At 40.2% G+C, this 12833-nt stretch overlaps 1 protein-coding gene across 1 annotated transcript; it reads left to right on the top strand.

Annotated features, from left to right (window-relative positions):
* The first annotated feature begins 8430 nt into the window (after positions 1–8430).
* Positions 8431–12573, top strand: LOC119719094. Its single transcript, XM_038188413.1, has 2 exons — positions 8431–9569; positions 11873–12573. Exons 1-2 carry the CDS (start codon positions 8438–8440, stop codon positions 12571–12573), a joined length of 1833 nt encoding a protein of 610 aa, XP_038044341.1. The 5' UTR covers positions 8431–8437.
* Positions 12574–12833: the final 260 nt, after the last annotated feature.

Genomic DNA, 12833 nt, shown 5'->3' with positions numbered 1-12833 from the left:
CAATTGAGGAAACTTAACTCTCAGCGTTTGCCCCGCCGATATACTACTAGGATTGTGGGTAATGACCACCTCTTTTCTCTCGCCCTTGATAGATCTGGGTATTTTTAATAGCCTGCTGGGATTGAGCTTTTTTCCATACGCATTCATTTTATTTATACGAGTTTTAAATTTAAAGGTATCTGTAAGCCAAAAAGCCCACCAAAAGCGTTCCTCCCGCGATAAACACCAGTTCTCTTTCTATTTGTTGGTCACTAGGCTCTTAAAAATCTTCGAGTTTTGGTTCGCGGGGTAACTCGACGTTTTCTCCGGTCATTTCGTTGTAGTAACGCAACGCTTGGTCTATGTTGGAAAATGTTTCTTTAGAGGCATTTTGTTTTCTGATACGTTCGTTGAGAAAATCGAGTCGTTTCGTTCGTTCTCGTTGCCACTGATATTTGGCGGCCGAGAGTTCTTCTGTCGCTAAATCGTGTCTCTTACGCTCTTCGCTGCCATCATCCCTTAGACTTGAAAATAAAAAGTTTGAACCCCCAAAAGCTAAGGCGTTTACGATCGCACCTCCAACCATCATTGCAAAAGCTGACGCCATATATTTAATGTATAAAGCCTTTTAAATTATTATTATAGTAAATGATGGATAAACTTCAAAAACTGTATTATAACCCGAGCGGTTATTGGAAAGGTGAAAGCGCCGTCGACCATTTACACGATAAAACCAAATTCGATAAAAAGGTAATCAGGGATTGGCTTAAAAAACAAGCGATCTGGCAAATTTATCTGCCGGGTCCTGCATATGTACCCAGGCCTACGAGTACTTCGCGAGAGTTTGAAACACCAAACGACTTTCACCAAATGGATGTGCTATACCTACCTTGGGATAAAGTAAAACGCAAGACTTATAAATACGCTTTGACGGTTGTTGACGTAGCGAGTCGATACCACGAAGCAGAACCTTTGGTTTCTAAAACGGCAGATTCCACACGGGATGCTATCGTCAAGATTTACGCGAGATCGCCTTTGAGTTACCCTAAAACGTTGAGAGTAGACGCCGGTACCGAATTTAAAGGTGCATTTAAAAAATGGATGACCTCAAAAAACGTCGAGGTTATCGTCGGCGAACCCGGAAACCACCGATCGCAGGGTATCGTAGAAAGATTTAATCGAACGCTAGCCGAGAGACTTTTTGGTCATCAGTACGCTCAAGAAATGTTAAATCCCGAGAGTAGAAACACGCAATGGGTCGAGCGATTACCCAGCGTGATCAAAGCTATAAACGATGAAACGACGAGATTAATAGCTAAAGCGCCGTCAGATGCGGTTAAACTAGAACAGGTCCGGCAATCGCCGGCTAACCCCGTTAAAACAAAAGAGCAACAATTACCGCAAGACGCCATGGTTAGATATTTATATTACCCGGGCGAGCAAGAGGGTGGAACCTCGAGAAGAGCCACGGACCCCATTTGGAGCGTAGACATTTATAACGTGGAGAAAAGAACGAGTCAATTTAAAATGATTAACGGAAAAAAAGTCACGATGGGTCCTACTCTTTATTACCTTCAAAACGGCCCAAAAAGGAGTTTTGTGAGACAAGAGCTTCAAGTCGTACCCGAGGACACGCAATTACCGCCTAATTAATATCTAGATTACGGTGACCATAAGCGAGCGTGTTTATACCGTCCGGTAAAATGTACCTCTTGGTATCCAACGGACTCAACGATAGTTTATTTTGAGATATGGTGTAAAGGATGTGATTTTCCGATCTAATGTGAGTCATCGTTTCTGTTTTAGATTTATTTTAAAAGATGCAGTCGTAGTAGTGCCGGTGTTTTAATTTTTTGTCAGTGACCGATTTTGTGACCCCCTTGGCTTTTTTAAGAGTGATGTTGTTGTCATCCGCTAAAATCGAGTACATCTTAGGTCTTATGCAAACGGCTTCTTGAATGACCTTACCTCCAAACTCGTCTTTAAATTTACCGATCACTTTCTTATTGGTTGGATCGTATAACTCGTGATCCAGATTGTAATTTGAAAAGTCGTAGTGTTCCCCGTGAGATTGCATGTCTTTGTATACGTCGCCAGTGTAAACGACAATCAACAGACTGTCCGTATCCGTATACATCAACCTGATTTTATCTCCGTACTTGTCTTTCAATCGGTTGTAATAAAAATCGTACATCAGCGTCTTTGAGAGATCTAAGATGCTCACTCCGCAGTAAATGGGTTTGTTTAACAAGGTTTTAGTCTTGTACGTTTCGACAAACGACAGGTCACATTCTGAAAACGGCGTTGTTGTTTTATAGCTCGGTTTTTGAATTATTTTTTTGTATTTTTCTTGATCGCTCTCGTTATTGTCTCTCAGTAGGTAACCGTCTATTCGATTTCTGACGTTTTCCATCGTCTTACCAAACACGCTGTTATTCATCAGTTTAAAAAAGTCTTTCTCAAAATCAGAGGTTGCTTTTGTTCGGAGTTGCGTGTTTTTATCGATGTAAGATTTCATCCAAGGCGCTTGTTTAAATTTTAACACGCGATGTACCTTTTTTAGTTTCAAACCTAGATTGAGGTATGACTGCAACGTAACGTAGTGCAACACGTATTTTTGTTTTGGATTAAGCGTACACGTTAATTTTTGTACGTCGCTACTAGGTTCGGTATCCAATAACTCGTTTTGATAATCAGACATCCAAGCTTGGGGTATGACCATATTTTCGGGCGCTAGGGGATAATCGTTATGCTTGGCGTGTAGATCGTGCGGGTAATCGAGGTCTACTTCAAAAAAGTAACCGGTGTTGGACGTTTTCTTCAGCGTTAATATTCTTTCTTCGGTAAACGGTTTCGAGGGTGTCCATTTAAAATCGCTGTACGGTAGATATTGACTCATAGCCCAACCGTACAGATTGTTGGCATCCAGATAAGCGATATAACTCGAGGGTTTGTTTGAATCGTAGTCATCGAGATATTGATTATTTGCTTTGTGATGTCTCATTCCACCCACGCTCGATATGCCTCCTCGTTTTGCTTTTTCAAAAAATAAATGTTTGTCTACGTCTTGCAATAGTTCGAGTTTAACTTCCGAGTGTTTTAATAGAGCATCCCACGACAATCCGGGTGCGGTAAAATAATTGGCTGGATCTAGCCCGTAGTTTGTAATACACGTTCTTCTAAAGTTTTCAAATACGCCTGCAAGTAATAACGTATCGGTCGTCACGTACAAGTCGTGATATTCTCCTAGATTTTGTATATTAAACTCGTTCCACACGCGTTGAGCTCTGTCATAGTCTTGTTGCGATATATGTTCGTCTTTTAGTCTGCTGTAAAACTTGCCGATGGGTGGTAGGCTGGTCTCTTGAAACTTATCAAACGAGTTCATATATTCATAGGGATAAATTCCTTTTTGTAATAGCAAGTCAGGATGTTTAAAATGCTTTTTGAGTAGCTGAAACGACTCTTTTGGGCAAGCTTTCACTAATTTATCCAACGATGATGCCATAAAACTTAACGAGTCTAAAAATCGTAGATTTCCTATCGAAAACGAAATATACTTTTCTGAATTTTTAGCGATCACTTGTATTTCTGTTTGGCTATCGTATTCTGTCATTCCCTGCATGATTAAATGCGCGTCGTAATTTTGTAAATTGTGAAAAAAGACCGGTATCGGTGTACAACCGGGTTTAATTTGTAGTTTGAGGTTACAATAAGCGTGTGCAGCACCCCTATATTTACCAGTGACGTGGCAGTGATCTCTCACCTTTCTAAATTTATTGATTCTCTTTTTACAGTCGAGACATTTAGACTCGGTAAATCCCTTTTTGTTTTTGCACTGATATTCTTTCATTTGTTTTATCGTCTTGGGTTCTCTGGGTTTCTGGCACTGACAGTTGCTCGAGTAATTGGGATAAATTGGTTTTTCACAAATCCAACACGCGTTTGTTTTATCGTGATGATCTTTAGTTCGCTCGTTAAATTTCATGGCTTGGGGTTTTTCAAATATGCAATTAATATCGCTTTGTAATTGTAACAGCGTCGTTATAAATCTAGTTGAAGCGTCTTTGCCTCTATAAGTCTCTTGATACACATTTTTACCGTCGCATCGGACGACAACTAGCGAATAACCGCTAGCTTTGTGAACGTTAATCTTTTTTGTGTTTGTCTCTTTGTCTGAGTGAGTAGGTTTAGATGTCAGTGTCTGTGTGGGTGTTGTTGTTTGTAGTATTGATTCAAAGTCAGCATAAATGACAAATGGTGCTTTTTGTTTGTGCCTATAGTTTTTAAATTCTAATATCGCTACGTCTCTTTCGCCTGGTTGCCCGTCTATGTATTTTGGTTTACCCAGAGGAAATACAATCTTTGATGGATGCGCATCTATACCCTTACAATCGGCGATATGTCTGTCTAATTTGTTTTGATTGGTAAAATGACATAGACATCTTCGACAAAAATATTTCTTACATTTATGTTTCGTAACGTCGTACATCAACCTCGTAAAATATTTTATCCAACAATAGTGATGCTTGTCACCTTTAGAAATCAAAAGCAGATCGATCTCTTTTACCCCGTAGTTTTTAGACACGTATAATGGATATATTTTACCCTCATAACCGTATACGTTTATCGATAAATTATTTTGTCTTTCTATCTTGGGTATCTGATCGACCGGTGTCGGAAAGTCAACGCCTTTAAAACTGAGTCCGTCGTCTTTGGTGTATACAACGGGTTCTTCTTTATGAATTTTATATTTAGGATTATTTCTTATTTGATTTTTTACTTTATCCGTATACAACTCAAGAGCAGCTCTCAAACACCATCTCAAACACTCGTCGTCTTTGTTTTTGATGTTTATCATCGCCTGCTTAATTTTAAGATGTTCGGGTAGGTTTATGTAAGAACTACCTCTCGCTGGATTATATCTGTTGAGGTTGATGTATAACGCCATTATCTTTTTTAAAACCCAACCCGATCCTTGATTCGTATACCTTTCATCCTTTTTGAATAGCTCTTCGATCTCTTCTTTTAAAACCTGTTTTATTTGACTTTGATTTAAAACGGCTTTCGGCTTGCTATAATGAATAGCTTCGATCGTTTCGATCGTACCATCCGGTTTGGTTTTTTCGTATTTTATTTTGATTGTGAGCTCCATTTTTAAACCTCTCAGCTCTCTCAATTCTGACTTGATTTTATTGACTATTTGTTCCTTGTGCGAATCAAAAAACTTGATTAAATCGTGGTTATAAAGTCTGGGGTTTAATTCCCAGTTTCTGTAGTAATTTCTAAACCTTCTCGTTTCTCTAAAAGCTGACTCTGTAAAGTATTCGGGTTGTCTGTATGTTTTAATCGCCGAGATTAAATCTTTTTTCAAAACTCGTCCTTTATAACCCGTCGGTACGTATTCTAGATTTTGTTCGTCTACAATCTGTTTGAGCTCATAAAGTTTCTTTTTCCTCAAGTTTTTAAATTTACTTTCATATTTTTTTATCCCCTCGATGTAGACTTTACGAGTAAGAGAAACATTTTCATTGTGCGGTATACTATACCGCTGCACGTAATCACGCAGCGTGGCTTTGTTCCATTTAGAATATCCTTTGACGGTCGGTCTAAACATATTACTCTCCACTTATTATAGGAAATATAATATTTTTTTTCTCATTTTTTTTGGAAGACAGACTTTAGATTTATAAGCAATCAGACTCACCTCATTTTAGCGACGACAGATTTTTAATTTTTTTAACTCCACAGCGACAGGCTCTGACTTGGCACACTTTTTTTTCTCTCTCTCTCCCGGCGTCAGATATTTTTTTTTTTTTTCTCTCTCTCTCTCTCTCTCTCCCGGCGTCAGATTTTTTTTTTTTTTTTTTTTTTTGAGATCGGGGGATACCCCTATTTTTCCAAAACCGAGAGCGGCGTGCCCGGGCTCGCCGCAGATTTTTTCGATTTTGGTCCCGTACCCCCGCCCCCCTTACTACTCCAAGTCTGCGGCGCGCTCTCTTTGGAATAATACGCGCTACGCACAACGCGCAACGCGCACACCAGCATGCATTTGCACACAAATACCGCGCCGTGGAAATAGTACTTTGGTTGCTAATGGTATAGTACTTTGGTTGCTATGCGCATAGTACTTTTGGCCGTGCACAGAAAAGATAGCAAAATTAGAAAGTAACATGTGAATCGCTCTCGGCCAATCAAGACACAGAATCTGTGGGTGAGGTGTTATAACATTCAGTATAGCATGCGAATGCTATGAATGAATGTTATCAGTCCATAGAATCCTCATATAGCATTCATTGAGGTACAGCAGTCCGATAGCAGTCCGATAGCATGTCAGGAAGTCGAATTATTTAAATGAGCTATATCATGCGCATGCTATTAGGAATGCTCTCATAGCATGCAGCTGGAATGCTATGGGATAGCATGTGAATGCTATTTTGCATGCTATGTGAATGCTATGTGAATGCTATATTGCATGCTATGTGAATGCTATCATGACTACTATCGTGACATGGACAGGGCCGGGCATCCTACAATTACAAAATACATTTTCAATGTCACAATTCACCCCAAATTACTCTTGTGTTAAAGCTGTACATGTATCTAATAATTTTATGTATTGAACCATTTTTAACAACACATTTTGGAATTTAAAAGACCTATTCTGTGGACTGCAATCAAAATATATAAACAATAAAAAATTGTTCTTTAAGACTTTATCATCAGCCTCATTCTTTGGTGTACGTACAAAAATCGAAACAGTTTGTCTAACATTGTCATGCTTATAAAAGCAATGGCCAGAAATTTGATGCAACTATTTCTGCTTAATTTGAATTATCTTTGAAGCAACCATTAGTCACTTGTATATCTGGCATCACAATTTAAAAACAATTACATGTATTTGCGCTTCTGTAGCTGATTCAAAAATTCAATCATGGAGGAAGGAATATGTTTAAGACTTCGCATCTCAACACCATGAACACCAGCATGCTCAAAACCAAAATAAAATTGTCTTCATCAAGCCAAAAATTGAATACCACCACAGCCTACTAGTACAAAACTGTACACTTACCAAATACAAGCTGTTTTGTGAGTATGTTGCACGTATATGGAGGCCTCCAAACTGTTGCTTTGAAGTTGTCAATTCCAAAGACTTCAGCTAATCATCCAGTGTACATGTATTTTGTCATGTAAAGGTTTAGTGCGTGCATGTGAACATGAAATTATGTCCACAAGCATTCATGCCATAAGCTAATGTCAATGCTTTCTACAGTTTCATGCAAGACTAGTGCAGCCTACTGCACTCTGCGCTAACAATATTCAACTGACTGCAGTTTTCAAATTTCCCACACTGACCGTTAATCTGTGGAATGGAAGGTCATCACTGTGTCATGTGACTTGTAGTCCATGATACGATAGGCTTTTATATTGGAATGCTATTTGCAGGCTATGCTGAGCCACGGAATGCTATACTTTAAAATTATTTTACAACTGACTGCTAAATTGGAATGCTATACTCAATTTGCAGTCCTCCCACTTTCACTTGCATGCTATGTGGAATGCTTTGAAGCTCGTATGCTATTTGGAATGCTATTTTCATTCTGCATGCTATCGAGAATGCTATATGGACTGTTAAAGTTAGCAGTCATCAAGTCATCATCATCTGTGAATGCTATGTGAATGCTATAATAGCATGCACATGCTATTGGACTGCTATTGGACTGCTATTATAGCTAGCCCCATTAATGTGGCTCAAAGTAATGGTCTTCCGTTCCTTGCTATATGGAGCCACACAGTGGCCATATGCTATGTGTAGGGAAAAGTTTATTTGAAGGAAAATGGGTCCCTTGATATTCACCATGGAAGATACTTACCCGTTTAATAGCTAGAGAAAAATAAATATTGTTTCTGAGGTGTTGAATTATATTTTCAGGTAAAATTTGCAGTAATAGTTTGTCTCAAAAAGTTTGCACTTGCAGTACTCTTCTCTGGGTCACAGGTTTTGTACACATTCTTGATCTTTTGATTGTCCTTCTTTATTTACAAGGTATCTTGCCTGGTGAATATCAAGAGGAAAGTAGTCGCGATTTCGATTTCCTCAAAATAAATTTTACACCACATTCAGAGTATGACCATGTACTGTGTTGCTCACAGCAGAGGAAGCCCTGTATTTGAGCCACAAAAAAATATAAGAGGAAGAGTAACCATCTGGTGGAATAATTAACATGGTAGGCCTACTTGGTATATACCTCCTAGCTTCCTTCACTTTTCTTATTGAATCGACATAGTCTCAATTGTTTCCGGGTTTTTACCATCAATGTCCCTCTTTATGTGCCGTTAATGGAATCCCAATAAGCCGCCAGTGTACTATATTGTTATGTAAAATCTAGTTTATGGGGGGGGGGGTAATATTTGAATTGAATTTGTGAATCGTTCCCTTTCAGAACCAAATAAAGAAATGGCCACCGGTACATCATTTGATCACTATAAGTTCATCAAAAATCATCTTGAATGCAGCATCTGTCAGGACACTTACAACCAACCAAAATCTCTGGACTGTCAACACAGCTTCTGCAAGACTTGCCTTGAGACATACCACGAGGGCAGGTATGCAGGCGCAAGTAAGATATACTGTCCATTGTGTCGACAAGAGACACCACTTCCAGAGACCGGTGTGCAGGGCCTGAAAACGAACTTCAACTTGACTAATATGCTGGATGATATCTCCCGACAAGAAAAGGATAAGTCGACACTGAATTATCTGGAAGATCCAAGAAGATGTGGCAAGCACAATGGGATGGTTAAACAATTATACTGTGAGTTATGTGAAGAGTTAATTTGCCGAAAATGTGCCAAATGTAACCACAGACACCATGGGTATATTGACAAAGAAACTGCATCTTTGGAACAAAGACAGTCACTGAAGGACTTATTCCCATCTCTGGAGGAAAAGATCGACGAATGTCAGCAAGCCCTGTGGGCTACATCTGGAGCTAAAGACGAGTTTACGAGTATGATAAGGCAGACAACACAAAAGGTGCAAGAAAGGGTTCGCCAGATCCGAGCAGTTGTATCGAAACAGGAGGAGCAGCTATTGACTCAGATCAAAAAGATTGAAAGGAAATACAGCAATACCTTTGATCACCATGAGGAAACAGTGAGGGAGTTGTTGCACAAAGCACAACGGTCGCTGGAGACGGCAAAGGACACCGTGGATGTCGCGTCAGATGGTGACTTTCTCTCTCTCTACCCGCCGGTGGTCAGGAAAGACTTGCGGAAGCTGAGTTCTCATCAACTTCCCGCTGTCGACCTTAGCTTTCCAGACATAACGTTCAAAGGGTCGATTTCAGGTGTGAATGATGCGGGCACAAGCATCGGCACGGTGATGCTACACACATGGGAAAAATTCTCCGAGTTTGGCGATTTCCAGTCGGCTTGTGATGTTGCCTCTGTACGTAATTCTCAGCCTGACGAATTTGCAGTGATAAATTGCTGTCCCCAAAACGGATCGGTGGGAATCTACAGATGTACAGGGTACCACAACAGCCAAGGCTGTAAAATCTCGAAAACTAATTCATTCAGAATTTGCGGTAAGTAACTGAAAGCGAGCTGCACCAGTCTTTACTACAATCATTAGCAACCCTATTAATTTTTAATCAAAGCCCCACAACCCCTTTTTGGCCATAATATGTGAATACGTGTTCATGTATACACTGCAAAAACGGTAGTGTTAATTTTACACCATTCGGTATCTATATAGGACAACACCTTAACACCAGATGGTCCTATATAGATACCAATGGTGTAAATTTAACACTGAAGTTTCTGCAGTGTATTTAAATTGTGAAAGCTTTCAAAATAACGCGGTTTTTTTTAATTGCTTCCCCTTTCGCTTTTGGCATTCAGTCTTAGCCCTGGTTAGAAATATAAATGCTACGCATAATCCTGGGCTAATGAATGAAACCACGCCAGGTCCGAGATGTCTGAAGAAATCTCAAGATAAACAAATATGTTCAGCGTCGGTTTTGATGGAGTCAAGCCCGGTGTAGTGTGAAATTTAGACTCTCTGAAATACGTACTATTTTAATTTGTTGTACTGCGCAAGTGTGAGGGTCAGGATACATACTTCGCTCGTACCCACTCCCGCCCTACAAACAGGACGCTGGGATATACATGTAGGCTGATAAATTTACTTCTTGATTGGATAGATTTTACGTAACCTGTGACCTGCAAGTCATCACGACCACGACCCTGCAAGGTTTCAAACGGCCGTTAAGACTAAGTCATCACTCTTTTATTCCAATCATAAATATTTTTTTTCGTTGAAAAGCGTGATAACGTAGGATAATATGTGAAGCTGATCTGTTTTGTAAGTTTTCAATTCCCATCACTTGATCAGGCTCCGTTTTGAATTCACGAAAGGTCAAATTGCATATTATGCGACGCTCAAAATTTGTCCACGTGGTCCGCAATGAAAAAGAAATCACATCCGGTATGGAATGTGTACATTTCTACGAGAAAGTTTTCGGATAGCATTTGCGCGCATTGGCTAACTGTGGTCGCAAAGTAACGGCTGCAGCCAGATGCTTTATACATAGGTCATGATAAATTACCCAGAATGCCATCCCACTTCCTTCACAAGATTATGTAAAGCTCATCAGCGTGTCCCAGCGCCCTGTTTGCAGGGCAGGGGTACGAGCGAAGGTACATACAAAGTTAAAGAGGCAAGATTTCTTAGCGGTCAACATTTCATATTACACCGACGAATTGAAAATTCGGGGAGGGGGGAGGGGATTGGTTAACCCCCTCATGCAATTTTTTTCGCTATGCCACTATACATGTTTAGTCTGGTTCCCAGACCTGACAATTATTCCCGACGCTCACGTCTAAATTGTAGGTCAGGCAGCCTCAGTGGCTAAAAATATTGACTTCCCTTTTTCAAAGATCGACTTCGTTTCCGAATTCACTTTATCACCTATAGTTGTGAAAATACAGTTTGATATTTCAGTGAGAAAACATTCACTAATGTTGACCCGGAAAATTCTCGAAGTTAGGCACCCAATAGCAGTGTTAGCGGGCGGTGCCGAAGGAGACCACGCCGAGTTTTGGAAAATCCTGGTAACGTTCGTCAAAATTCAAAACAGTACATATTTATATCCGATTGTCGACGAAATGTATTCGGCAAACTTCGGACATATTTAGAAAAAGGAGGCATTCCTCCCGTTTTAGTCACGTGACGTATATTTGTAATACAATGTATTACTGACGGCTACCCAACCTTGTCCCCAGGGTGTCGAACAGTACGCTCCCATCACTACCTGCTCTCTCACCCTGGTATTCGATTAATTTGCATGTGCGAGATTTTTGAACACGTATGCAAATTAGGAACAGTGGGGTGCCTGGATATGCGTTACATTAGCGTTTCTTTTTGTATGCGGTATCTGGGGTAAAAACAAAGCCAATTCGTCGCAGCGCGAGCACGGCGTGAGCTACGAAAACACGATTATTTTAATTAAACTGTTACGATCTTATCGATACAACATGCAGTATCATATCTCATATTAATATGAGCAAATTGGAAAAGAAATTAGTATTTTCGAGAAGGCGTGGACGAATGATCGCGAAAACACGCACTGCACGTTATGAAAAATAGCACCAAGTACACGATAAAAATCCATTACTAGCCAAATGCGGTATCGAATCAGGATACAGAAAGAAAGTTTCCTATCCAGGGCTTACTTTTGGAAACTAGGTTGGAAATAAAGTGTGCACTGGGGACGAGGTTGACGGCTACCTGACCTAAGATTCATCAGGAATAGTCACAATCTTTTGGTCTGGGAACCAGACTAGCTTCTATACATGTTTGTTTTTGATTTCTTCTTTTTTCCCACAGCTCCAAGCGGAATCAGTGTGTGGGATGACACTCTGATAGTTCCATCTGTCCATCACCAACGTGTCTGGACCTTTCCAAAGCACTTCCTGGACAATGGTACAATGAAGCATGGTAGCTTCTACACATTCCAACATCACGAAGCCGTTGGATCATTGTGTGAATATATCATGGCCGTGCTCGATTCTTATTTTAGTATAACTGCAATGCCGAGATCAGTAGCAGTCAAATCTAATGGTACCATAGTGATTGGTGATGTGTTAAGAAATGAGTTAACGGAGCACTCGCTTCAGGGTTCACTTCAACGCATAATAAAACTTGAAATAAAGCCTCAGTTTGTGGCAGTTGATGATGCCAAAGAGAGATTTGTAATTAGCGATTATCGAAAGGCGACAGTTGTTAAAAACGACGGTGCTGCAGAATTCAGCATTAAACCAGTTATCCGGGGCATCCCACAAGAGCAAACGACGTGTACAGGAGTCTGCTGTGACAACTCGGGCATCTACCTGGCGATGCACGGCGTAGAAAAAGGAACGGGTCACGTTCACAACTACAGTGCCAGTGGACAGTTTCTCAGCTGCATTGCGCAGAATCTGTACCAACCAATGGGAATCACAATCGTCGCGGACGGTCAGAAATTAGCTGTGGCCGATACAAGAACAGTGAAGGTCTACCATAAAGCCTGGTGTCCATATCGACGTTGAGCTAGACTTGATTCAAGTCGGAATTGCTTTAAGTCGGCATCCTAAAAAAAAAAAAAAATCACAAAAATCACGTAGTTTACATCTTTCAAGAAGCACGACAGGGTACACTTCAGCACGTGTTCCACTTCAGTACCGTATAACAATGCGCGCACACTGTAAGTAGCATATAAAGCTATATTAAAGCTAGAGTCCAGCATTTGCAGCGATCAAAAAACTGACGTAATTATTGTTGAAAAACATACTTGGTTGGAAGATAGTAA

This window comes from Patiria miniata, unplaced genomic scaffold, assembly GCF_015706575.1.
Source record: "Patiria miniata isolate m_02_andy unplaced genomic scaffold, ASM1570657v1 HiC_scaffold_13, whole genome shotgun sequence".
Lineage (NCBI taxonomy): Eukaryota > Metazoa > Echinodermata > Asteroidea > Valvatida > Asterinidae > Patiria > Patiria miniata.
The sequence above is the reverse complement of the archived record's forward strand: the minus strand, read 5'-3'. Positions and strand labels throughout refer to the sequence as shown.

What these genes read in the sequence shown, in the direction of transcription:
- LOC119719094 (XM_038188413.1), top strand. Translation starts at nt 8,438, where the DNA reads ATGGCCACCGGTACATCATTTGATCACTATAAGTTCATCAAAAATCAT. An exon ending in TAATTCATTCAGAATTTGCG is followed by an intron (nt 9,570 to 11,872) that starts GTAAGTAACTGA and finishes TTTTTCCCACAG; the next exon opens with CTCCAAGCGGAATCAGTGTG.